Here is a 23,400-nt window from a genome sequence, read left to right as displayed (position 1 = left end):
AGGGGGGATCCATTGACAAAGGAGGGAACGACAGTAAGACTGTGTTCTTCCAGGAGCTGATGCCACTTGGAGTCACAGTGCTTGAGGAATTGCATAATAGGCTGGAAATGGCAGATTTCTATGTTGATTCTTCATCACAACTAGGAATTATCTGCATTACCTCCATTTAACAGATTATGAAACTGAGGCTCAGAGAAGCTAAGTGACTTGCCTGGGACTGTACAGCAAAGCAGGGCAGGGAATGTGTGCATATGGAGCTTAATTAAATGGACAAGGAAGCACTAAGACAGCAGGGTAGAGATTAAGAGCATAGGCTTTGAAGGCTGGCAGTTTAGGGTTTGCATACCAGCTCTGCCACTCACCAGTTGTGTGACTTTGGGCACAATGACTTCAACCTGTCTGAACCTCAAGTCTCTCATCTGTAGCAACGGGTAAATAATGCATTCATAGGTTTAGCAAAGTGGCTGGCATCAGATAAGCACTGAGTAAATAGCAGTTGTTTTGTTTTTATTACTTTTATGTTATTGTGTTTTTTGTTTGTTTGTTTGAGATGGAGTCTCGCTCTGTTGCCCAGATTGGAGTGCAGTGGTACAAACTTAGCTCACTGCAACCCCTACTCCCCAGGTTCAAGCGATTCTCCTGCCTCAGTCTCCTGATTAGCTGGGATTACAGGGGCTGGCCATGATGCCCAGCTAAATTTCGTATTCTTAGTAGATATGTGGTTTCACCATGTTGGCCAGGCTGGTCTCGAACTCCTGGCCTCAAGTGATCTGCTGACCTCGGCCTCCCAAAGTGCTGGGATTATAAGCATGAGCCACTGTGACTGGCCATGTCATTGTTTTTATGATGATTATTAAGATTAAACCACAGCATCCTTTTCAGTCATACATAGCTAACTCAAGACTGAGATCCCACTATTTGTGTAAATCTACCTAGTATTTTTTTCTTAAATTTTATTTTTTAATGAGGGAGAGAGAAAGAGAGAAGGAGAGAGCGAGGAAGAGAGGGAGGGAGTTCACATGTATGCATATGGGGGCATTGAAAGCAGAGCTGGAAATAGATGCTAATTTTAAGTAGAGAGAGAGGTTGGGTTGCAATTAATTTTATGAGACGTCTGTTTATTATTGAAGATTTTCCTTGCTGTGATTCCTGCTTCCCCAAGCAACCTGGAAAATATGGGATAATGAGGCTCCTCTTGTCTGCTGCAAATTCACCACATGTTCACTAATTATTGGTGTAGTGCCTTCTGCAAACTGGTGTCAGGTTTACCTGAAAATGAAAAAAGGAGTGTGTGCTCACTCTCATATTAAGCAGCCTGTCTGCCCAGAGAGCATCAGTGAGAAAAGCCTATAGAAGCATCTCCGCTCTGGCAGTCAGGAGACCCTAGGTCTTGCTCGTGTTGTTTTGCTGTGCAGTCCCAGGTGAGTTACTTAGCTTCTCTGAGCCTCAGTTTTATTATCTGTCAAATGAAGAGAATGCAGGGCAACAGTTTTAGATGTTTTGGAGTCAGATGGTCTTGAGTTTGAGTCTGGAACCTATCTGTACCACATGAGCAAATGAGTGCCCTCTTCTGAGTCTGTTTCCTCATCATTAAAATGGATTTTATTTATCAAACAATTACCAGATGTCAGGTATCATTCCAAACACTTTATAAATATTAACTCTTTTTTTTTTTTTTTTTTGACAGAGTCTCGCTCTGTCGCCCAGGCTGGGTGTAGTGGCCGGATCTCAGCTCACTGCAAGCTCCGCCTCCTGGGTTTATGCCATTCTCCTGCCTCAGCCTCCCGAGTAGCTGGGACTACAGGCAACTGCCACCTCGCCCGGCTAGTTTTTTGTATTTTTTAGTAGAGATGGGGTTTCACCATGTTAGCCAGGATGGTCTCGATCTCCTGACCTCGTGATCCACCCGTCTCGGCCTCCCAAAGTGCTGGGGTTACAGGCTTGAGCCACCGTGCCCAGCCAATATTAACTCATTTAATCCTCGTACAAATCCTATGAGGTAGATGCTATTGTCAGGTTCCTTTTAGAGATATGGAAACAGCATAGAGAGGTTAGGAAATTAGCCCCATGTCACAGAGTTGGTAATTGGTAAAGCCAGGATTTGAACCCAGGCAGTTGGACTCCAGATTCCTTGCTTTTAGCTCCTTCCTCCTTCCATCATGCTCCTCCACCTCACGAGGTTGTGATGTGAGAATTAAATGAAATAATGAATGTAAGTTCCCTAGCATGTGTCTGGAAAGTTGTAAATGTCAATAAGGGGAGACTGCAATGGTTATGGTTATGCTTATTAGTGGAATGAGCTACCCAGGATGCCCCGAAACAAAAGTAAATACAATTCCAGACTGCATGAACAGAAGGCTCAGAAAAAGCATCCCTTTATAGTGTGTGGGTATGTATGGAAATGGTGACCCAGAGACTTTGGCCAAGATGGTGAAAATATGGAACCCATCAGTGAAAAATCTGGGGTTGGAAGCCAACCATCCTATTTTCCCGAAAACCAGTATATTCAGAAATGTCGATCAGCAGCCAGCTAACCAAGGAGAGTGTGTGTGTTAGAGAAGAGAGAAAGAGAAAGAGCTCCCCGAATGAATGTGGGTTTCACTGAGTGAATGTGTGATGTCAGGGTGTGGGATACTCCCAGGGGAACATAACATTTGAAGGAACACAGTTTGATGGAGTTGATGCCTGCATTAGCAGCCTGTTGCTATTAAAATGAACCCTGATTTTGTTCAGATTTATTCTGGCACTAGGCTCAATATGTCACTTTATACAGTGATCCTGAGTTCAGTGGATTTGCCTATGGTCAGCACAAACCCAAACCAGGAGGGACAGGCATCCACAGTTCTGAGGCTGTCCCTTTAGGCATGATACAGTCTTTGGTCTTCAAGTCATAGGATTCAGTTCAGTAAATGCAAAGGTGTCTGTAATTTTGGACAAGCTACAACTATGCTGGCTTCTGTTTCCAGCATCCTTGCTCCCAAACATAGATGGTTGCTGTGAACTGTGATGTGACCTCTGACAACTTCTCCCTACACAGCGGAAAAAAAATCAGAAAATCTGATAATTCTTGCTTGATATAAGTGAAAAAGACACCTATACTGCATCTGAGCCATGCTACAGCTTGGGGGACTGTTTGTTACAGCAGCTAATGTTATCCTAACTAATACATCAAACTTTGTCCCATGTGGTATACCAAGATCTCAGTAGTCCTGCCATAATCATGCATGTTCTATAGAGTAAGGTTGATTTTAGTACAAAGCTGTCATGTGGGAGACTGTGGAGACCTCACCATTTGTGGGAGAGAGCAAAGACGGTGAATAGAAGTCTCCTATGGCCAAACACAAGATCTTTACTTTCACAGGATTCTGGGAGTCACATGGCTAAAAGTAGGGAGAGAGGCACTTCTTAAATTTACTGAAGATCCTATGCTCTGAATGACGTGTGACCAGAGAATTAGAATCGATGCTAATTTCAGGTATATAGTGATGTTGTGGGAAGTCAGGGACCCCGAACAGAGGGACCTGCTAAAGCCGTGACAGAAGAATATAAATTGTGAAGATTTCATGGACATGTATCATTTCCTCAATCAATACTCTTATAATTTCCTATGTCTGTCTTTACTTTAATCTCTTAATCCCGTCATCTTCATAAGCTGAGGATGTATGTCACCTCAGGACCCTGTGATGATTGCGTTAACTGCACAAATTGTTCATAAAGCATGTGTGTTTGAACAATATGAAATCTGGGCACCTTGGAAAAAGAACAGGATAACAGCAATGTTCAGGGAACAAGGGAGATAACCATTTAGTCTGACTGCCTGGGAACCAGGTAGGGCAGAGCCTTATTTCTCTTATTACTGAAAATGGGTAAGAGAAGTATCACTGAAATCTTTCCCCAATAAGGAATATTAATAATTAATAGCCCTGGGAAAAGAATGTATTCCCAGTGTGGGGTCTCTAAAATGGGTGCTCTGGGAGTGTCTGCCTTATGCCATTGCAGATAAGGGATGAACTACGTCCTGGCCTCCTGCAGCGCCCCCAGGCTTGCTAGGATTAGGAAATTCCAGCCTGGCGAATTCTAGTCAGACAAGTTTTCTGCTCTTGAACCCTGTTAAGATGTTTATCAATGACAATGCGTGCACAGCGGGACATGAAACTTCATTAGTAATTCTAGTTTCACCCTGACCTTGTGATCTCACCCTGACCTTCTGCCCTATGATCTTTTTGTTGCCCTTGAAGCATGTGATCTCTGTGACCCACACCTATTTGTACACTCTGTCCCCTTTGAAAATCGCTAATAAAAACTTGCTGGTTTTATGGCTCAGGGGGCATCACAGAACCTGCTGACATGTGATGTCTCCCCTGGACACCCAGCTTTAAAATTTCTCCCTTTTGTACTCTTGCTGTTTATTTCTCAGACCAGCCAACACTTAGGGAAAATAGAAAAGAATCTACTTTGAAGTATCGGGGGCTGGTTTCCCCTGACACAGTATGATGTTCAAGCATCATGTCGTACTCCTCAAACACATGCATTTTTTTATTAACATAAAATTTTAGGCCAGGTGCAGTTTGTTCATGCCTCTGTAATTGTAGAATGCTGGGAGGTGGAGGCAGAAGGATTGCTTGAGCCCAGGAGTTCAAGACCAGCCTGGGTACCATAGTGAGAACTGGCCATTGCCCCCCCACAGGCTCCTGCCATCAGATTTATTAGCCCTCTAATAAATTATTAGATCATTTATTAGATAATTATAAGATAAATAGAACTCTATTGATTAGACCACTCATAAATAGTGCCTGTTACCTCATCAGACAATTGTCCCTGAGGAGTCTGTTGCTCATCTTTGCATCCCCAGCACTGAGCCAGAACATGGCCCACAGCAGACCTTTGATAAATATTTTTTGAATAATCATCATAATAAGCTCTAACTTCCTTCAGGATAAGCTATATGTGAGGTACTGGCATAAATCCATCATCCATTAGCTCATTCAGTCCTCTCTATAACACTAAGAGCCACAATTGCACCCAGATTTATTTATGTATTTATTTATTTACTTATTTCTGAGACAGGGTCTTGTTCCGTTGCCCAGGCTGCAGTGCAGTGGCTTGATCATGGCTGACTGCAGCCTTGACCTCATGGGCTTAAGCAATTCTTCCTCCTCAGCCTCCTGAGTAGCTAGGACTACAGGCATGAGCCACCACACTTGGCTAATTTTTTTTATTTTTATAGAGACAGGACCTCACTCTGTTACCCAGGGTGGTCTTGAACTCCTAAGCTCAAGCAATCCTCCTGCCTTGGCCTCCCAAAGCATGCCCTCCCATTTGACAGAGGAGAGCCTGTTTCACCAAGGAGTTAGGTAAGTGACTTGACGTCTCGTAAGATTCAGAAGCAGGATTTGAGCCCAGGCAGTCTGACTCCAGAGCCCTGGGTTTGATCTGCCTGAAGGGAAGTTTGGAGAGGGGCAATACTGGTCTGTGGCTGGCTGGGAGAGGGGACCCTGGCACCTCACAGACAGGTGTGAGGGCTGTGCAAGGAGGGGATTTGTGTGAGGAAAGGGGGGAGGGTCTGGGAGAGTTCACACAGGGCTTCAAAGACAGCAGTACATCAAAATTCACCCCCTCATTGAGCTAGGAGACCTAACATGAAGCTGAGTGTGCAGAGTTCACCCATCAACCCTGGACCTCAAACTTGACATTGAACGTTTCCTCATTTTGAACATTTCCACTGTGTCCTAATTTCTTCCATGAACTTTACTCTCATTTCTGTTGGCTAAACGTTAACTCTTCTTAGTTTTGTTTTCTCATCAGGGAGGAGCTGAGGAAATTTATCTCTGGGGGCTCAGAAATTTCCAGCTCAGGTGCTTCAATTTTATATGATAGTTTCCCTTGTCCTTACACACTTGCTCCTCTGTTTCCAAATCTTGTGAATTTGTCCTTGAACCAGCAGCTCCAAATAACAGCACCCCAGAGCTTTCTGTGGCCAGTGCCTGCCAACTTTGCATAAACTATCAGAGCTTAGCTGAGAGAAATACTTGTCAAAAGCTATTTTTTTTTTGCAAGAAAAGTGTCTTTGTTATTTCCCATGGCCACAGAAAATTTAGAAAAGTATAAAGATCACCTATAATGCTATAGCCAAATATCACCACTGAAAACGTTTAAATCTCCCATGAACCAACCATTACAAAATGAAATTAAAGAAAGCCTGCCAAGTACAATAGTACTGAAACAAATACCTAGGAATACATATGACAAAAACCATGAGAGACCTCTCCAGGGAAAATGATAAAACATTGTCACTGTCACTAAACACTAAAATTAATGAAAAGAAACTCCAAGTTCATGGGTCAGAATCATCAAATTCTATATGGATCTATATATCTATATGTATAATATAGATGTTATTCTTCCCAAGCTAATCTGTGTAATTCTAATCAAATGCCTCTCCATATTTTGGGAGGAGCTTAACAAATTGAGTATAAAATTAATGTAGAAATAAAAAGGGCCAAGAGGAACCAAAGACTTGATAAAAAGAGAACAGAGTTCTCCCAAAGATACTAAGAATTATAAGGCTACAGTAATTAAGACAAGGTTGTATTAACTCAAGGACACAAAAAATAGACCAATGGAAAAAAGCAGAGTCCAGAAACAGAATCCCACATAGAGGGACTCTCGGAATATTTAAGAGGTGGTTTTGCAAAGAAGTGGAGAGAGCATGGTCCCTTCAACAAATGCTGCTGGGATAACTGAGCATCCACATTGGAAGAACTGGAACTGAACCCCTTCCTCACATGCCGTATGAACATAAATGCCTTTTGTTGTCTGTGCGTTTGGTGTCACATCCATGAAATCACTGGGAAGACCAATGTCATGAAGTTTTCCCCATGTTTTCTTCTAGTAGTTTCAGTTTCAGGTCTCATGTTTAAGTCTTTAATCCATTTTGAGTTGATTTTGTATGTGGTGTAAGGTAAGGGTCCAGTTTTATTCTTTTGCATGTGGACATTCAGCTTTCCAGACACCATTTGTTGAGGACACTGTCCTTTCCCCATTGTGTATTCTTGGCAGTCTTGTCAAAGATCAGGTGGCCATGTATGCAAAGCACAGGCAGCAAAAGCAAAAATAGGCAACTGGGACTACATCAGACTAAAAAGCTTCTGCATAGTAAAGGAAACAATCAATGGGCTGCAAAGACAATCTATGGAATGAAGATAATATTTACAAACCATACATCTAATAAGGGTTAATCTCCACAATATGTAAGGAACTCCTACAACTCACTAGCAAAAAAATTAATAACCTGATTTAAAAATGGGCTAAAGATTGGAATAGATCCTTCTCCAAAAAGACATACAAGTGGATAACAGGTGTATGAAAAGATAGTCAATGTCACTAATTATCAGAGAAATGCAAATCAAAATCACAATGCAGTATCACTTTACACCTGGTAGGATGGCTATCATTTTTTTAAAAAATGAACAAAAGATAACAAGTGTGAGGATGTAGAGAGATGGGAACTCTTGCACACTGTTGGTGAGCCACTGTGAAAACCAGTATGGATGTTCCTCAAAAAATTAAAAATAGAACTACTGCCGGGCGCAGTGACTCACAACTGTAATCCCAGCACTTTGGGAGGCCGAGGTGGGCAGATCATGAGTTCGGGAGATCGGGACCATCCTGGCCAACACAGTGAAACCCCGTCTCTACTAAAAAATACAAAAAATTAGCCAGGCGTGGTGGCGGGTGCCTGTAGTCCCAGCTACTCAGGAGCCTGTGGTGGGAGAATGGTGTGAACCTGGGAGGTGGAGCTTGCAGTGAGCCGAGATCGCGTCACTGCACTCCAGCCTGGGCAACAGAGTGAGACTCCGTCTTGAAACAAACCAAAAAAATTTGAACTACCATATGTTGCAGCAATATCACTTTTGAGTATTTATCGAAAAGAATTGAAATCAGGATATCAAAAAGATAACTTGCATTCCCATGTTTACTGCAGCACTATTCACAATAATCCAGTGGAAACAACCTAAGCAGGAGGCAGAGTCCCCTTAGGAAAAGACCCTGTGACACCATAGCATATATAGTAATGGTTTCCCCCAAAGGACCTATAGCCATTCATTCAGAGGATGTTAACATTGGAAAAGGGGAATCACTCAACATTTCTAAGACTGTTGAGCAGAGGATCAACATTGATAACGATGCATGAAAACCCAAAGCGTCATCAGATTCTGTCCTCATCAGAGTAGGGGTATATAGGAGCCAAGAGTGAAAAATGGAGCCCTGGCCAAGTCAGGCTTGTAATATGCCCTCTGTGTCTATGGACCGACCTGGTGATCATTTCCCTGTCCCCTGAATGTATATTCAAAAAGGACATGCTTGGTAAAAGACACTACCCCACATTGGCCTGAGTGTTAAGTGAGGGCTATCACAGTGAGGAAGGTCATGGGGATACCTTTGAAAATGTCACCTCCCTGGCCAGGATAGTAAATCAAAACCACTATTACATCTCAGAGCCAGGGAAGTACAGAAATTAGCACCCTCTTATTAAATCCTGAAGGGCTCTGCAACTGGTATAGGCTTCAGTGCAAGTCACCCCTCTACTTGGGCCACACCAGCCTGACAGGCCCCATGGTGTCCAAAGTGTTGGTCATGGGAAAACATGTCATTCAGAGATTATGGCAATATCTAATTAGAGAATTATAACACAGACCCCTCAGGACTCTGGAGCAAGCCCATGTCATTTTCAGCAAAAATGTCTATGCCCTTTGAAAAACAATCCTGGGGCACTCCTGGGTGCTGTTGTAGATGGAAGGCTGATCATGTGGCCATGTGGCTCTTCGATCAAACAACTGATTACTGATTCCATTAACCTACTGTTGGTTGTGGCACTGCTATAAAATGAAACACTCTCAAAATGCAACATAAGTGCATTTTCCACACGGTAAAATACAATGAAGCCATTACATTGGGATATCCACACTTGCCTATCAGCATGTAGTGTGCAATGATTGATTTTATGTGACAACTTGACTGGGCTAAGGGTGCCCAGATAGCTGGTAAAACACCATTTCTGAGTGTATCTGTGAGGGTGTTTCTGAAAGAGATTCACATTTGAATCAGTAGACTGGCATCATCTAATCCAGTCTACAAATAGGACAGAAAGACCGTGGAAGGGTGAATGTGTGCTCAGGTTGAGCTGGGACATTCATCTTTCCCTGCCCTTGGACATTGGTGCTTCTGGTTCTCATGGCGCCAGAGTAGGAAAACATAGGAAATCAATGAATGAGGACACATTGAGACCATACTGCAGTGATTAAGAACATGAGCTTTAGAAAGAGAAGGATTAGAGGTTCAAGTTCAGACTCTGCCCCTGACCAGCTGGGTGACCCTGGGCAAGCACTGCAACCTCTTAGAACCTCAAGTTATTCCACTTACTATTATGAGAATAACAACAAAACCCATCTCACAGGGATGCTGGGGGACTAAATGGAAGAATATAATCTGGACAGATCAAAGACTGCTTTCCAGCCACCCATGTGACCAGCAACTCAGGTGATCTGAGCATTCAAGTTCTTTTGTGAGTATTTATGAGAGTTTTATATTTTAGAGTCTTATTAATGATATGCTGATTCTTGGTCCCAAGGACAGTGTGATAATGTGGCAATGTAAGTCAGTATAGTCGAATCTTTCATCCAGTGATTTACCTTGGAGAGCAGAGCTGTCCAGTAGAAATACATAATATAATGCAAGCCATATGTGTGATTTCACATTTTCTAGTAGCCACAATTAAAAAGGGAAAAGAAAGAGATGAAGTTCATTTGATTTAACTCAAATATATTTAAAAATTGTCATTTCAGCACACAATTAAACAAATTATCAGTTGGCAAGAACTTGGCCTTCTTTTCATTTGTACTAAGTCTTAGTAACCAAGTACATATCTTGCACTCACAGCACATGTAGATTTAGACTAGCTATGTTTTAAGCACTTGATACATGTGGCTAGTGGCTACTGTGTCACACAGAGAGGTTCTAGAATTTTTCTCAGAGATATGGAGAAAGGATAAATCACAGATGCTTATTTCAGAATTATTAGTAATAGGAAAACCATCTAATATTAAGATGTTTTGCACAAATGTCAACTCCATAAGGACAGGGATTTTTTTTTTTTACTTAAAAAATTCTGGAAGCCTTGGCTCTGCAGAGTCATGAAGACAGGGATTTCTGTCTGCTTTTGTGCATTGCTATGTTCCCAGTGCCCAGAGCTATGTTTGGCACATAGTAAGTGCTCAATAAATATTTCTTGTTGAATCAATGTATACACACACACACACACACACACACACACACACACACACCCCTAGATAGGCATCTGTACTTCTTGGCAGCTCTGTGCCTTGAAGTTAATAAACACCCAATAAATAGTATTTGCTTTATTTTTATTGTTATTGATAATACATTAGACATAACCCTCCCGTCATGTGCACAGAATAAATTCAAGGCTGGAATTTCATTCTCTTATCTAAATCTCTCTGTTCTCTCTCAGGGAATATTTTCAGAGAATAGGTGGAATGAGGCGAGGCTGTGGGGAATGTTATCTATGATAGGAGAGAGGGCATAGAAGGCCAGGAGTCAGGAGACCTGGGTTCTGTCCTGGATTATACACCAGCTCACTAAGGACCTTTGTCCTCTCTGGATCAAGTGTCCCACATGGAAATGCAGGGGCTGGTCCAGGTAACACTGGAGCCCTTTCCCCTAAGATGCACTGGCATTCAGAGGATGGTGCATGTCCAGTTCTCTTCTGCCTGTCGAGTGGATGCTGCCTGGAGTGTGCTGGGGCTCTGAGAGAAATAAGGGCCCTCATATGTTTGGATGTAACCATGTTGCTGATACCTCCTGGGATCGTAGGACTCATCGTCTTCACTATCGTTTTCAGTCTGAAAGGGTGAGACACATGATCACATCAGGGAGTCTTCCTACCTTGCAGCTGGATTCAGTGAGTATTTACGGTGAACACTGTGACGTGCCATCTGGATCCCCCTTTGAGGAAAGACTAACAAACCCCAGCTGCTGGGATGGCGGTCAGCAGACAGACTCCAGCCCTCAGCCCATTTAGGGGTTGCCTCAGCTGCAGAGAGCCTTTTGCTCAAGGCCATGCCCTTTCCCAGGTGCCCAAGCACAGTGAGTGGTCCATGTAGGGGTATAGAGGCCTGGCCACTTCTGTCACCATGGGGCAGCTCTAAAGGCCATTCCAGCTCCAGGGCTGTCCTTGAAGTTGGCTGAAGTTGGCATTTGTTTTGCATCCCTGTTCACTTCTCCCTATGCTCTTTCCTTCTTTCTTCCTATCCTTTCTTCCCCTCCTTTCCCTGAGTGCTGGTTCCAGTGGCTCTCCCCCAGAACATCCTGCACACTAAATTCCATCCTGGAGTCTGTTTCCTAGCCATCTGCAACATCATCAATCCCCTGGAATCAGACAGATTCCTGCTTGGGGGTGGAAAGATCCAAGACTGGGTCCTTTGCCCCTAAAGCCCAAGTCACTCAGCTGCTCAGAGTCTCCCACTGGTCAGATGAGAGGTGGGGATGAGACAAGGTTGGCTGTTTAGCACCATGACATGAGCACTAGCTTTAGAGTCCACTGAGTTTGAATCCCATTTCCACCACCAGTGACGTCCTTGAGCAAGTGACCTCACCTCTCTGAGCCTTTGTCTCATCTGTAAGATGGGAACGATAGAAAACATACCTCATGGGACTTTTCAAATGACTAAAAACAGAATGTCCATTCAACTCAACAATCCCACTACTGAGTATCTACCCAAGGGAAAAGAAATCATATCAAAAGACACCTGCACTCATATGTTTATCGCAGTACTATTCACAATAGCAAAGTCATGGAATCAACTTAAGTGCCCATCAGTGTGGACTGGATAAAGAAAATGTGGTATATCTACACCATGGAATATTATACAGCCATAAGAACAAATGAAATCATGGGTGCAACTGGAGGCCATTATCCTAGGTGAATTAACCCAGAAACAGAAAACCAAATATGTAACATCTGCTAAAGATGGGAACAATAGACACTAGAGACTCCAAAAGGGAGGAGGGGGGGGAGAAGGGCAAGGGTTGAAAAAACTCCTTTTGGGTACTCTGTTCACTAATTGGGTGACAGGATCACACCATTACACAATATAGCTGTGTAACAAATGGCACATGTGTCATCTGAATCTAAAATAATAAAAATTAAAAAAAAGAAAACATGCCTCATGGGATTGTTGTGAATATTTAAAGAGATAGTGTGTATTAAAGGGCTTAGGACAGAACCTGAGCCCGAAGCAGACAGTCAGTAAATGGTGCTACAGATTATTATTATTACTCTTAGGGGAATGAACTCTGGACAAGGGATGTGAAAATTCTAGAAACCCTCGATTGTGACCAAAATGACTGTTAAATATGGAGCACAGCCTGTAACTATATGAATCAAATGGAATTTGGCAAGAGGTAAGTTCTTTGGAAAGAATGGTCTCCAGCTATATGTCTCAAGCTGTGTGGAGAAGGGCAGGCATGAATGGCAGGAAGGAAGCAGGAGGTCTCACCAGCACATTCCAGGAGCTCACTGGGGACCCATCCCAATTCTTAAAGCATGGGTAATTCAGCCAGGCCTCAGCCTCTTGTGCCAGCTGCCTCCAACCCTTTCGGTCTCCACCACCCAGGTTTCCTGTAGGGTCTGCCGGGTCCAGAATCACAGGCCTGCAGAGCAACATTTAGAGAGGGACAGGTGAGAAGCTGGGGCTCAGTCCAGGGAGTCCAGATGCTCCTTGGAGAGCAAAATAGCAGCCTGGGAGGGACTGGGACTCAGAGCATGAAGAAGGACTCCCTGGGGTATGTCCCCAGTGCCCTATTCCCCAGGGGGCCGTGAGCATGAGGAGAAGGAGCCTTGCACTTGCGCCTGACAGATGTGGGTTTGAATCCCACCTCTGCCCTTTATCAGTGATGTGCCCTTGGGTAGGTCACTTGAACTCTCTAAACCTCAGGATTCTTATCTGTAAAATGGAGATAGTTCCACATACGTATCTCAAAGGCTATGGTGTGAGGATAGAAAAAGCCCAGTTATGTGAAATGCTCAGCACAGTGACTACAACATAACATACATGTCAGTAATATTGATAATAATTTTTACTATTATATTAGCATGTGCTAGTCTTACAGCAAGCTTTCAATACCTGGGAGCAATTACTATCATTGTTGTTGCTGCTGTTCTTATTTCAGTTCAAATTCCAGCTATTTTACTCATTTTCTGTTAAGGTTTGGACAAGCTCCTTACCTCTCAGAACCTCAGTTTACTCACCTATAAAATGATAGTGCCTGCCTCACAGGGTTTGAGGTAGGTGTTTAAATCAGGTGGCAGTAGTAAAACGCCCAGTATGAATGACAGGCAAGAGGAGATTCTCACTAAGTGGGGAGCCCTCCCACCTTCTCCATTTCCAAGGCACTGTACCTGTGTCCAGGTGTTCATTTACATAGAGGAGTTAAGCCATGTGGGGATAGCATACCTGGGTTTCCTGAGCTGCCCACTCAGGTACTCTCCAATAATGGGGTGTTGAAAGTTATAATACTTTGTCCAGTAGACACAGAGTTGCTGGTAGTTTATGACTAATTCCAAGACCGTCCGAAATCCCTGGGCTGTGTTGAAATCTCCTTCCATGCTCCCTTGCTCCCAAGCATAGACTGTTAGGAGCTCCAGGGCATACTGAGGTGGTAGCTTCCCAAGCTTCTTCTTACACTGAGAAGAGGAAAAACAATCAGAAAAAAAATTGGTTTGCTCAACTTTTGTGTAAACTCCATTTCTCATGGGCCAAATCCAGCCTGCCACCTGTTTTTATAAAGTTTCCTTGGAACAAATCCAAGCTCATTCATTTATGTATAGTTTATGACTGCATTCATGCTACAAAGGCAGGGTTGAGTAGCTGCAACAGAGGCTGTGCAGTCCACAAAGTCTAAGACATTTACTATCTAGCCCTTTGTTTTTTAAAAAACACTGTGCTGGCCCCTTGTCAAGAGCGCTGGATTCTGACTGATGTGAGTTTGAATCCTGGCTTCACCATTGTCCGATTCTAAGTTGATGACTTAGACTCACAGAGCCTCATTATTTTCATCTGCTAAGTGACTGGTCATAATAGCACCTATCTTATAAAGATACTATGAAAATTAACTGAGAAGAAGGACTTGTAATGTTCCTAAGAAACGCAGAGAAGCAAATGAAATTCTTTCTGGAGGAGTATACATAATCCAAAACCTGAAATTATTTCACACATAATTTTCAAATACAGTGACCAGCACATATGTAACAAGGCACAAAAGGAAACAAAACACTAAGAGTTATGACCAACAGAAAAAAGACAAATAGTAATAAACTTACAAAACTTTAAATATTGAAAGACTGAATACAGACTTTAAAATAACTAGGAACTCTACAAGGAAAACTACAAAACATTGTTGAAAGAATTCATAGACAACACAAACAAATGGAAACACATCCCATGCTCATGAATGGGTAGAATCAATATCGTGAAAATGACCATACTGCCAAAAACAATCTACAAATTCAATGCAATTCCCATCAAAATACCATCATCATTCTTCACAGAACTAGAAAAAACAATCCTAAAATTCATATGGAACCAAAAAAGAGCCCATATAGCCAAAACAAGGCTAAGTAAAAAGAACAAATCTGGAGGCATTACATTACTAGACTTCAAACTATACCATAAGGCCATAGTCACCAAAACAACATGGTACTGGTATAAAAATAGTCACATAGACCAATGGAACAGAATAGAGAACCCAGAAATAAAGCTAAACACTTACAGCCAACGGATCTTCGACAAACCAAACAAACAAAAAACATAAAGTGGGGAAAGGATGCCCTATTCAACAAATGATCCCGGGATAATTGGCAAGTTTCATGTAAAAGAATGAAACTGAATCTTCACCTCTCCCTTTATATAAAAATCAACTCAAAATGAATCAAATAGTTAAATCTAAGACCTGAAACCATAAAGATTCTGGAAGATAACATTGGAAAAACCCTTGTACACATTGGCTTAGGCAAAGACTTCATGACAAAGAACTCAAAAGCAAATGCAACAAAAACAAGGATAAATAGATGGGACTTAATTAAACTAAAAAGCTTCTGCAAAACAAAAGAAATAATTAGCAGAGTTAACAGACAGCCCACAGAATGGGAGAAAATCTTCACAATCTATACATCCAACTGATATCCAGAATCTACAAAGAACTCAAATGAATCAGTAAGAATAAAACAAACAACCCCATCAAAAAGTGGGCTAAGGACATGAACAGAGAATTCTCAAACGAAGATATACAAATACCAACAAGCATATGGAAAAATGCTCAACATCCCTAATTATCAGGGAAATGCAAATCAAAACCACAATGTGATACCACCTCGCTCCTGCAAGAGTGGTCATAATAAAAAATCAAAAAATAATAGATGTTGGTCTGGATGTGGGGAAAAGGGAACACTTTTACACCATTGGTGGGAATGTAAACTCATACAACCACTATGGAAAACAGTGTGGAGATTCCTTATAGAACTAAAAGTAGATCTACCATTTGATCCAGCAAACCCACTAGTAGGTATCCACTCAGAGGAAAAGAAGTCATTATACAGAAAAGATACTTGCACACACATGTTTATAACACCCCAATTTGCAATTGCAAAAATATGGAACAAACCCAAATGCCCATCAATCAGTGAGTGGATAAAGAAAATGTTAAACACACACATACACATGCACACACCATGGAATACTACTCAACCATAAAAAGGAACAAAATAATGGCATTCACAGCAACTTGGATGGAATTGGATACTATTATTTTAAGTAAGTAACTCAGGAATGGAAAACCAAACATTGTATGTTCTCACATATGTGGGAGCTAAGCTATGAGGAAGCAAAGGCATAAGAATGATACATGGGACTTGGGGGACTGGGGGGAAAGGGTAGGGGGTGGCAAGGGTTAAAAGATTACACATAGGGTACAATGTACGCTGTTTGGGTGATGGGTGCACCAAAATCTCGGAAATCACCACTAAAGAACTTATTCATGTAACAAAACACCACCTGTTTCCCCAGAAACCTATTGAAATAGAAAAATTTTTAAAAAAATAGTCCTCTCTCTGTGATCAGTGGTTTGAATGAGGACAGGAAAGGAGCGGTATCAGGTATCAGAGCCATATATGTATACACATGAATCTGTGTATGCTCATGTCACAGAAAAGAAGTGCAAATAAAACACAAGATTAACAAATAATAAAAATTAAAAATAAAATAAGTAGGAATATCATATTCACAGGATAAAATAAGAACTTTCAATAGTTAGCAAGGAATTAAAAGCCATAAGAAGTAACATTGCAGATACAAAAATATGAAATAGAAATTTCAGGATAAAAATGGCAACTGTAATTAATAGTGCAACAGCAAATTAGATATAGCTAAAGAGAAAATTAGTTAATTGGAAGGTAGATTAGAAGAAACTATTCAGAATAAAGCATGGAAAAATAGACAAAAAGATGAAAAATACAGAAGAGAGTATAGAGATATGAAAGATAGAGTAGGGTCTAACATACATTTAATTGGAATTCCAGAAGGTGAGGAGAGAATGAGGGAGAATCAATATTTTAGAAGAATGGCTGAGAAGTTTCAAAACTGATTAAAGATATCTTATCCACAGATTCAGGACCCTTAAAGGAATCCCTATCAGGACAAATAATAGGAACCCATCATTAAGACACAGCAGATTGAAGCTAAACAAAATCAAAGACAAAGAGAAAACTTTTACATGCAGCCAGAGGAATAAGATAGGTTACCTACAAAAGAGCTACAGTAAAGACTGGCAATTGACTTTTTAATGATGACAGTGGAAGATGGAATAATATATTTAGTGTACTGAAATGACCACCCAGCAAAAGCACCCTTCAACAATGAAGGCAAAAGCATGACATTTTCAGACAAAAACTGAGAGAGTTTACTACCAAAAGACCATCATCAAAAGAAATCCCAAAGGATGTATGGTCAGTTAGGAAAATTACCCCAGACGGAATGTTAGACACGTAAGAAAGAATGAATAGTGAAGAAAGTAGTAGATCTGTGAGTGGATTAACTAAACATTTGGCTGTAAAACAGTAATAATACTTCGAGGCACTTGAAAATATAAAGAGACTTGAAATATACAAGAAATGTAGCATACAAGTTGGAGGTGGTGATGATGGTGGTTAGTGGAGTTAAAATATTGTAATCTTGTCTTGTTTTAAAGGAGAAAAGCATCAAGAAAGAAAGAAAAAGACAATTCTTGGCTGTGCAGGACTCTCGTAATCATTGTACAGCAATTAGTATTCCTGCCTTCTTTCCACTAAATGTAAGTAGCACCCATGTCCTCCCATCACCACGGTTACCAAAAACACCCTCATTAATTTTCAATTTGTCCCTGGGGCCAGTGCTGCTTTTGTCAAGAACTGCTTTTGTAAGTTCTACAATGCTCAGGCTCCATGATTAAAATTCATGGAACAGCAAACACTTAGAAGTCTAGCAACTAAATGATTGTCTTTTTTAACTAGAGGTGTTACTTTTAAATTGGAAAATGTATCCCTGATTATTTTCATTCATTCATTCATTCATTCATTTATTCAATAAATATATATTGAATGCCTATTATTATCAGGCAAACTCTTAAGTCAGTAGACCGAAATTTGAGTTTTTGTTTGTTTGAGACAAGATCTTGCTCTGTCATACAGACTGGACTGCAGTAGCACAGTCTTGACTTACTGCAAGCTCCTCCTCCCAGGCTCAAGCGATCCTCCCACCTCAGCCTCCCCAGTAGCTGGGACTACAGGTGCTCACCATCACACCTAGCTAAATTTTTAGTTTATTTTGTAGAGAAGAGGTTTTGCCATGTTGCTCAGGCTAGTCTTGAACTCCTGGGCTCAAGCAATCCACCTGCCTTGGCCTCCCAAAGTTCTGGGATTACTGGTGTGAACTACCATGCCCAGCCAAATTCAAATTTTACTTCTGCTACTTATTGGTCAAATGAGTCATGTGACCCAAGGAGTTTCTCTTGCTGACCCAAGTTTCTCTTGGTGTAAAATGGGTTTCATAATAATACCTAACCTTATCTAACTTACAGAATCACTGCTAAAGTTGACTAAGATGCAGGGCATTTAAAAGTGAACAGAAAAGCATATCACATCTGCAAAACATAGATAAGCTAAGCACATAATACATGTTAGTTTTTATTATGTGTACTCTTGTGGTGGCTAAAAGATGTCACATTAATCAGGACCAACTATATGCCATGTTACTATAGCTGTGGCATGCTACTCGTTGCAGATGAGAAAGCAGAAATAACAGAAGAGTTAAGTTGCTTACTTAAGGCCAGCTAGCCAGTAAGTGGGAGGAAAGAGCATCTAAACATATATTTGTTTGAAACTCTTGTTTTAACTTATCCACCTTCTGAAGAGTGTGGTTGACTCTCTCTCTTTGCCTCTCTCTCTCTCTCTCTGTGTGTGTGTGTGTGTGTGTGTGTGTGTGTAGCATTGATTCATTTATTCAACAATTATTTACACCTATTATGCACCAGGCTGTTTTAAGTTCTGGGGATATTGCAGTGAACAGAACACCAAAATCCCTTCCTTCCTCTCTTCCTTCCCTTTCATTCTCCCTTCTGTTGCAGCCTCCTCCCTCTACCCTCTCCACCTCTTTTTCCTTTCTCTCCTCTTTCCCTCCCTCTGTTTCCCTCCACCACTCCCCCTCCTCTTTCCTTCACTCCCGTCTTTCTCTGCTCCCCTAACCCACACTCTGCTCCCAGTACAGACAGGATCTGCCAGGCCTGGTAGGAGGGCCATACATTTTGGTACCAGTGCTTGACTAGGCGGATGAGGCTCTTGAGCTTGGTGGGGCGCTGCTTCAGGAAGTCTCTCTGTAGTTCTGTGAAGCAGGTGGAGAACTCGCCCTCTTTCTGCAGGGAGACGCACTCCTTGATGAGCTTGACATAGATTTGGGGGTCAGGTTTATAGCCGCCAGTCAACTGACCTGTTCGGGCAAAACCCACAATTTAGGTGTCAGCTCTTCTCAGAAGTTCCTTCAGTCACTCTGAGGGGACAATCCCCCTTGCCATGGGATTTGATTGGAAAGTGCAACAAACCCAGGACTGGGAAGCCTGAGGTCTTTTCCTGATCCTCCCTCCTGCCCTCTCCACTGCCATCACTCCATCCAAGCCACCACATCACTCACTGGAACTATGGCAACAACCTCTTTACAGGTTCCCCCACAGCCTGTTCTCAACCTGGCACCTAGAGAGAACTTTTAAAATCTGATCATGCTGCTTCCTGCATCCCACAACATCTGGAATGTTAAAACCCAAAGTCCTTATGGTAGCCAATGATGTCTAGTGTGATCTAGTCTCTGGAACCTCTCCCACCTCACCTCCTCTCTTGCTTCCTTTGCCCACTTTCTACTTCTCTTTTTCTCTCTTCTTCAAATGTGCCATGGTCACTGCTGCTGCAGGGCCTCTGTACTTGCCGTTCCTCTTCCCAGAACCTCCAGATCTTCCCAAGGCTCACTCCTTCTCATCACTCAGGCTCAGGGAACCTCCCTCAGGATCCTGTCTAAAAAAGCCCCCTAACCCCCATGGCTGTCTATTGTTTCACCCTACTTCGTTTTTTTTTTTTTTTCCCCGAGATGGCGTCTCACTCTGTTGCCCAGGCTGGAGTGCAATGGCATGATCTTGGCTCATTGCAGCCTCCATCTCTTGGGTTCAAGCAATTCTCCTGCCTCAGCCTCCCAAGTAGCTATGATTACAGGCGTGCACCACCATGCCCAGCTAATTTTTGTATTTTTAGTAGAGATGAGATTTCACCATGTTGGCCAGGCTGGTCTTGAACTCCTGACCTAAAGTGATCCCCCCACTTTGGCCTCCCAAAGTGCTGAGATTACAGGTGTGAGCCACTGTGACCAGTCTTCTCCCTCTTGTCTTTTACAGCCATTGTACTCTAGCCTCTAACACGGGAGATGGCACAAATGAGAGAATCCAAAACTTTCCCATACCCTGGTGTCTTTGGAGTGTCAGCCTTTTTTTTCATGGCTGCCCTAGGACTAAAGGAAACTGTGACAGTACCTTTAATTAAGTACTAATTACTTGATAATTAATCACTTATTGTTTAATGACCAACTATTAATTAGTAGCCACTAATCAGTAAGTTCAAACAATTTAATAGTAGCTGTTTGTTTGGCTTGTGACAGACGTCATTGCATTTCCCTCAACAAATTAAAATCTGAACGATTCCGTATCCCTCTCTGAGTTCACTGTGGTGTTCTGAGGCGCCTTTGTATACAGCTGGGAAATTCATAGTTTTGATTGACTGACTGATTGAGACAGGGTCTCGCTCTTGCTCTGTGCCCAGGATGGAGGGCAGTGGCACATTCATGGCTCACTGACACCTTGAACCCTTGGCTGTCCTCATGTGATCGTTCAGTCTCAGCGTCCTGAATAGCTGCGACCACAGGCATGTACCACCACACTTGGCTAATGTTTTAAAATTTTTAGTAGAGATGAGGTTTCACTTTGTTGCACAGGCTGGTCTTGAGCTCCTGGGGTCAAGCGACCCTCCCACCTCAACCTCCCAAAGTGTTGGAATTACAAGCATGAGCCACCACACTTGGCTGGAAGTTCCTATTTTTTAACACCTATTACTCATCACAGCTGAATGTAGATGATCATTTATCGCTTAAAATAATGATATGATATAGGCAGTGTGGTTTTACCAATTCTCCTGATGTGACGAGGGAGCCTCTGAGAGGTTACACTTCCTGTCCAAATGTTCCTGCAGATTATACACATCTCTCTCCCAATGTGCTGCATACAAGTTTGATGAGATCTCATGTTGGGACAAAGATGAAAGTAACATGAACTTTAAGCCACATCTTTGCTGCCTGGTTTTAGAAAGATAAAATTCACACATTTTGCCATAAACAGAACCAGTAAGCCTTGCAGATGTTCTGTAAGAAATGTCTTTGTCCTCACATTATGCCAATTTGCTGTTTAGTGTCTCTCCTGTGATAGATCATGACCGTATTCATTCTTGCCCTGGAAGAGATCCTAAGGTCTCCTCCCACCCTGCTTTAGAGGGATGCCCTGTTGGGGCAAAAAGCTCTCAAGCTGTGGGAGATTTCTGCTCAGAAATGGGAAGAGGGAGAAAAAGAAGCTGGGAGCTCTCACCCAGGGCATCAAAGGCAGGCAGCACATCGAACTCCACCCCCTCCCCGAGCTGGGGCGAACTCAGCACGAAGCTGAGCGCGCGGGGGTTGTCCCAGCGTGGAGCCTGGACCTCAAACTCCACGAAAAATGCTCTCTCTCTTTGACAGGCTTCCAGCTGTTTCCTAATTTCCCGGATGAACTCTCCCCGGCGATTTAACTGATCCTGAAAAGTCGTGAGAGGACTGAGGAAGACAACCAGGTCAGCGTCAGATCGGCCTCTGAGGGAGGTGCCTTTGCCAGAGGAGCCACCCTGAAAAAGAAGACAAGAATAATACCTGACATTAGTGAGGCAAACCTCCCTAAATAAAATGACAGGAGCAATCACTAACATTATGGAGCATTAGCCACTGTTCTGAAGGCATCGCATGTCTTAAACTCCTATGATGCTTGCAATGATGCTATGATTTGGGTGCCATTATCATTAGTCCCCATTTTACAGATGGGAAAATGGATGCTCAGTGAGATAATATATCAGCCCCATTACCCAGCCAGTAGGTGGCAGATACAATTCAAACCTGGGGGCCTTCTTCCAGGATCTGTGTTCTTTTCCCATTGTCCTTTACTATGCCCAAGACTAGCTTATGCTGGATGGTTCACACTTACTATTTTACTTAATCTGCACGGCCCTGTGAGGTATTGAGGGGAAGAAGGGGAAAAATCAATTAGGTAAACGGTCAAGGCTGGGCCCTGGAGGAGGGGCCTGCCTGAAACTGGCGCAGGGAGTGGGGCTTACCTGAAACAAATCCACAGTTATACGTACAAGAGAAGTGGCGCTTTGTGCTTGCCTAGAGACATACCCACAGCTGCATAAGGTAAGGGGAGTTGCACAGCTTTACTGATAACAAGTTTCTCAAACAGTTACAGGGAGGAGAGCAGTTTCTTGTAAAAGTTTTTGGCATTCATCTGTAATCTGGCAATCCACTCAGACTTCCCTCTCCACGGCACAGAGAGCTTTCTTCTTTTGCTTACTGAACTTTTGCTCCAAGCTCACCTTTGTGTCCATGTTCCTTAATTTTCTTGGATGCAGGACAAAGAACCTTGGGTACTAATTCAGACAATGAGAAGCTGCTACATTAAGGTGCATTGGCAAGACTGCAACAGTATGGGGGATTATGGCTGAGGAAACTGGGACACAGAGTAGTTAAGTGACTCGCTCAAGGTCTTGCAGCCAGCAGGTGCTATTTGTTTTCAAAATATATGATTCTTCACTGCAGAAATGGTGAGCCCCTAGCCTGGCCACTAATTAGCCAGTTGTTTACCAGAGCTGGGCTTCAGTTTCCCTTTTTCTGAAATGGGCATGGCCTAGGACAGTGGTTCATAAACTTTAGCGGGAAGGTCAGGGCAGGGTCACTTGTTAATGATAGGGATGTAGCATTTCACCCCAGAATCTATTTTATCATACTGTGTGGATAAATAAGAAACCACCAGCCCAGAAGATCTCAGCTGTCTGTACTCACATTTGCACCCTGGGTTCTAGGTTTCTCTCTCTCTCTCTCTCTCTCTCTCTCATTCTCAATCTCAACTCTTGTGCGTTCAGCCACCCCTCCCCTGGCCAGGCAGGCCTGGACTCACCTTTACCACCTTGGACACACGTACAGGGTAGGAGCTACCTCGGAAGCACCTTTCCTTCAGGAACCCACAGATGATGTCAATGGCATGGTGGATTTGCCTGCGAAAATGCTTGTCTGGCAAGAGATAGTCTTCAATGAACTTGTCCAGAGATTTGGCTGGGGTACTTCTGAGATCCATCATCGACAGGAGAGACAGTGGCAACAGAACTGGCTCCCAGACCTGTTCACTTTTATCTCTTCTGCTGACTGAGCCTGGGCTGCTGTTGGTTTCGTTTCCTCGGAAGGGAGGAGCTGTCTTTTCATTTTCCTTTCGCAAATCAGACACTCCCCTGATCCCAGTGCTGAATTTCATCTGCTTGCTTTCTGCTTCCTGAAACTTACCCTTTGTCCTTAAACCAGCAACTAGCAGCCCAGCCTTTCTCTGAACTCTATTCTGGAAATGCATTTTAACCCTCGGCCAACATAAATCATATTTAACAGATTTTGTGTTTCCTTCTTTATCTTTTTTTTT

General features: G+C 42.6%; 1 protein-coding gene across 2 annotated transcripts; it reads right to left on the bottom strand.

Annotated features, from left to right (window-relative positions):
• Window positions 1–955: 955 nt before the first annotated feature.
• OAS1 (2'-5'-oligoadenylate synthetase 1, 40/46kDa) lies at window positions 956–23,341 on the bottom strand. Of its 2 annotated transcripts, none has more exons than XM_011928673.1 (6): window positions 22,891–23,341; window positions 21,280–21,568; window positions 18,910–19,094; window positions 13,536–13,765; window positions 12,579–12,732; window positions 956–1,269 (listed from the first exon to the last, which is right to left on the bottom strand). In XM_011928673.1, exons 1-6 carry the CDS (start codon window positions 23,332–23,334, stop codon window positions 1,225–1,227), a joined length of 1,347 nt encoding a protein of 448 aa, XP_011784063.1. In that variant the 5' UTR covers window positions 23,335–23,341; the 3' UTR covers window positions 956–1,224. The 2 variants fall into 2 exon arrangements, with proteins under 2 accessions (XP_011784063.1, XP_011784062.1); XM_011928672.1 differs by lacking the exon at window positions 956–1,269 and adding an exon at window positions 10,404–10,922.
• Window positions 23,342–23,400: the final 59 nt, after the last annotated feature.

Source organism: Colobus angolensis, unplaced genomic scaffold (genome assembly GCF_000951035.1).
Source record: "Colobus angolensis palliatus isolate OR3802 unplaced genomic scaffold, Cang.pa_1.0 Scaffold79, whole genome shotgun sequence".
Classification (NCBI taxonomy): Eukaryota; Metazoa; Chordata; class Mammalia; order Primates; family Cercopithecidae; genus Colobus; species Colobus angolensis.
This window is presented reverse-complemented; position numbering and strand designations above follow the sequence as displayed.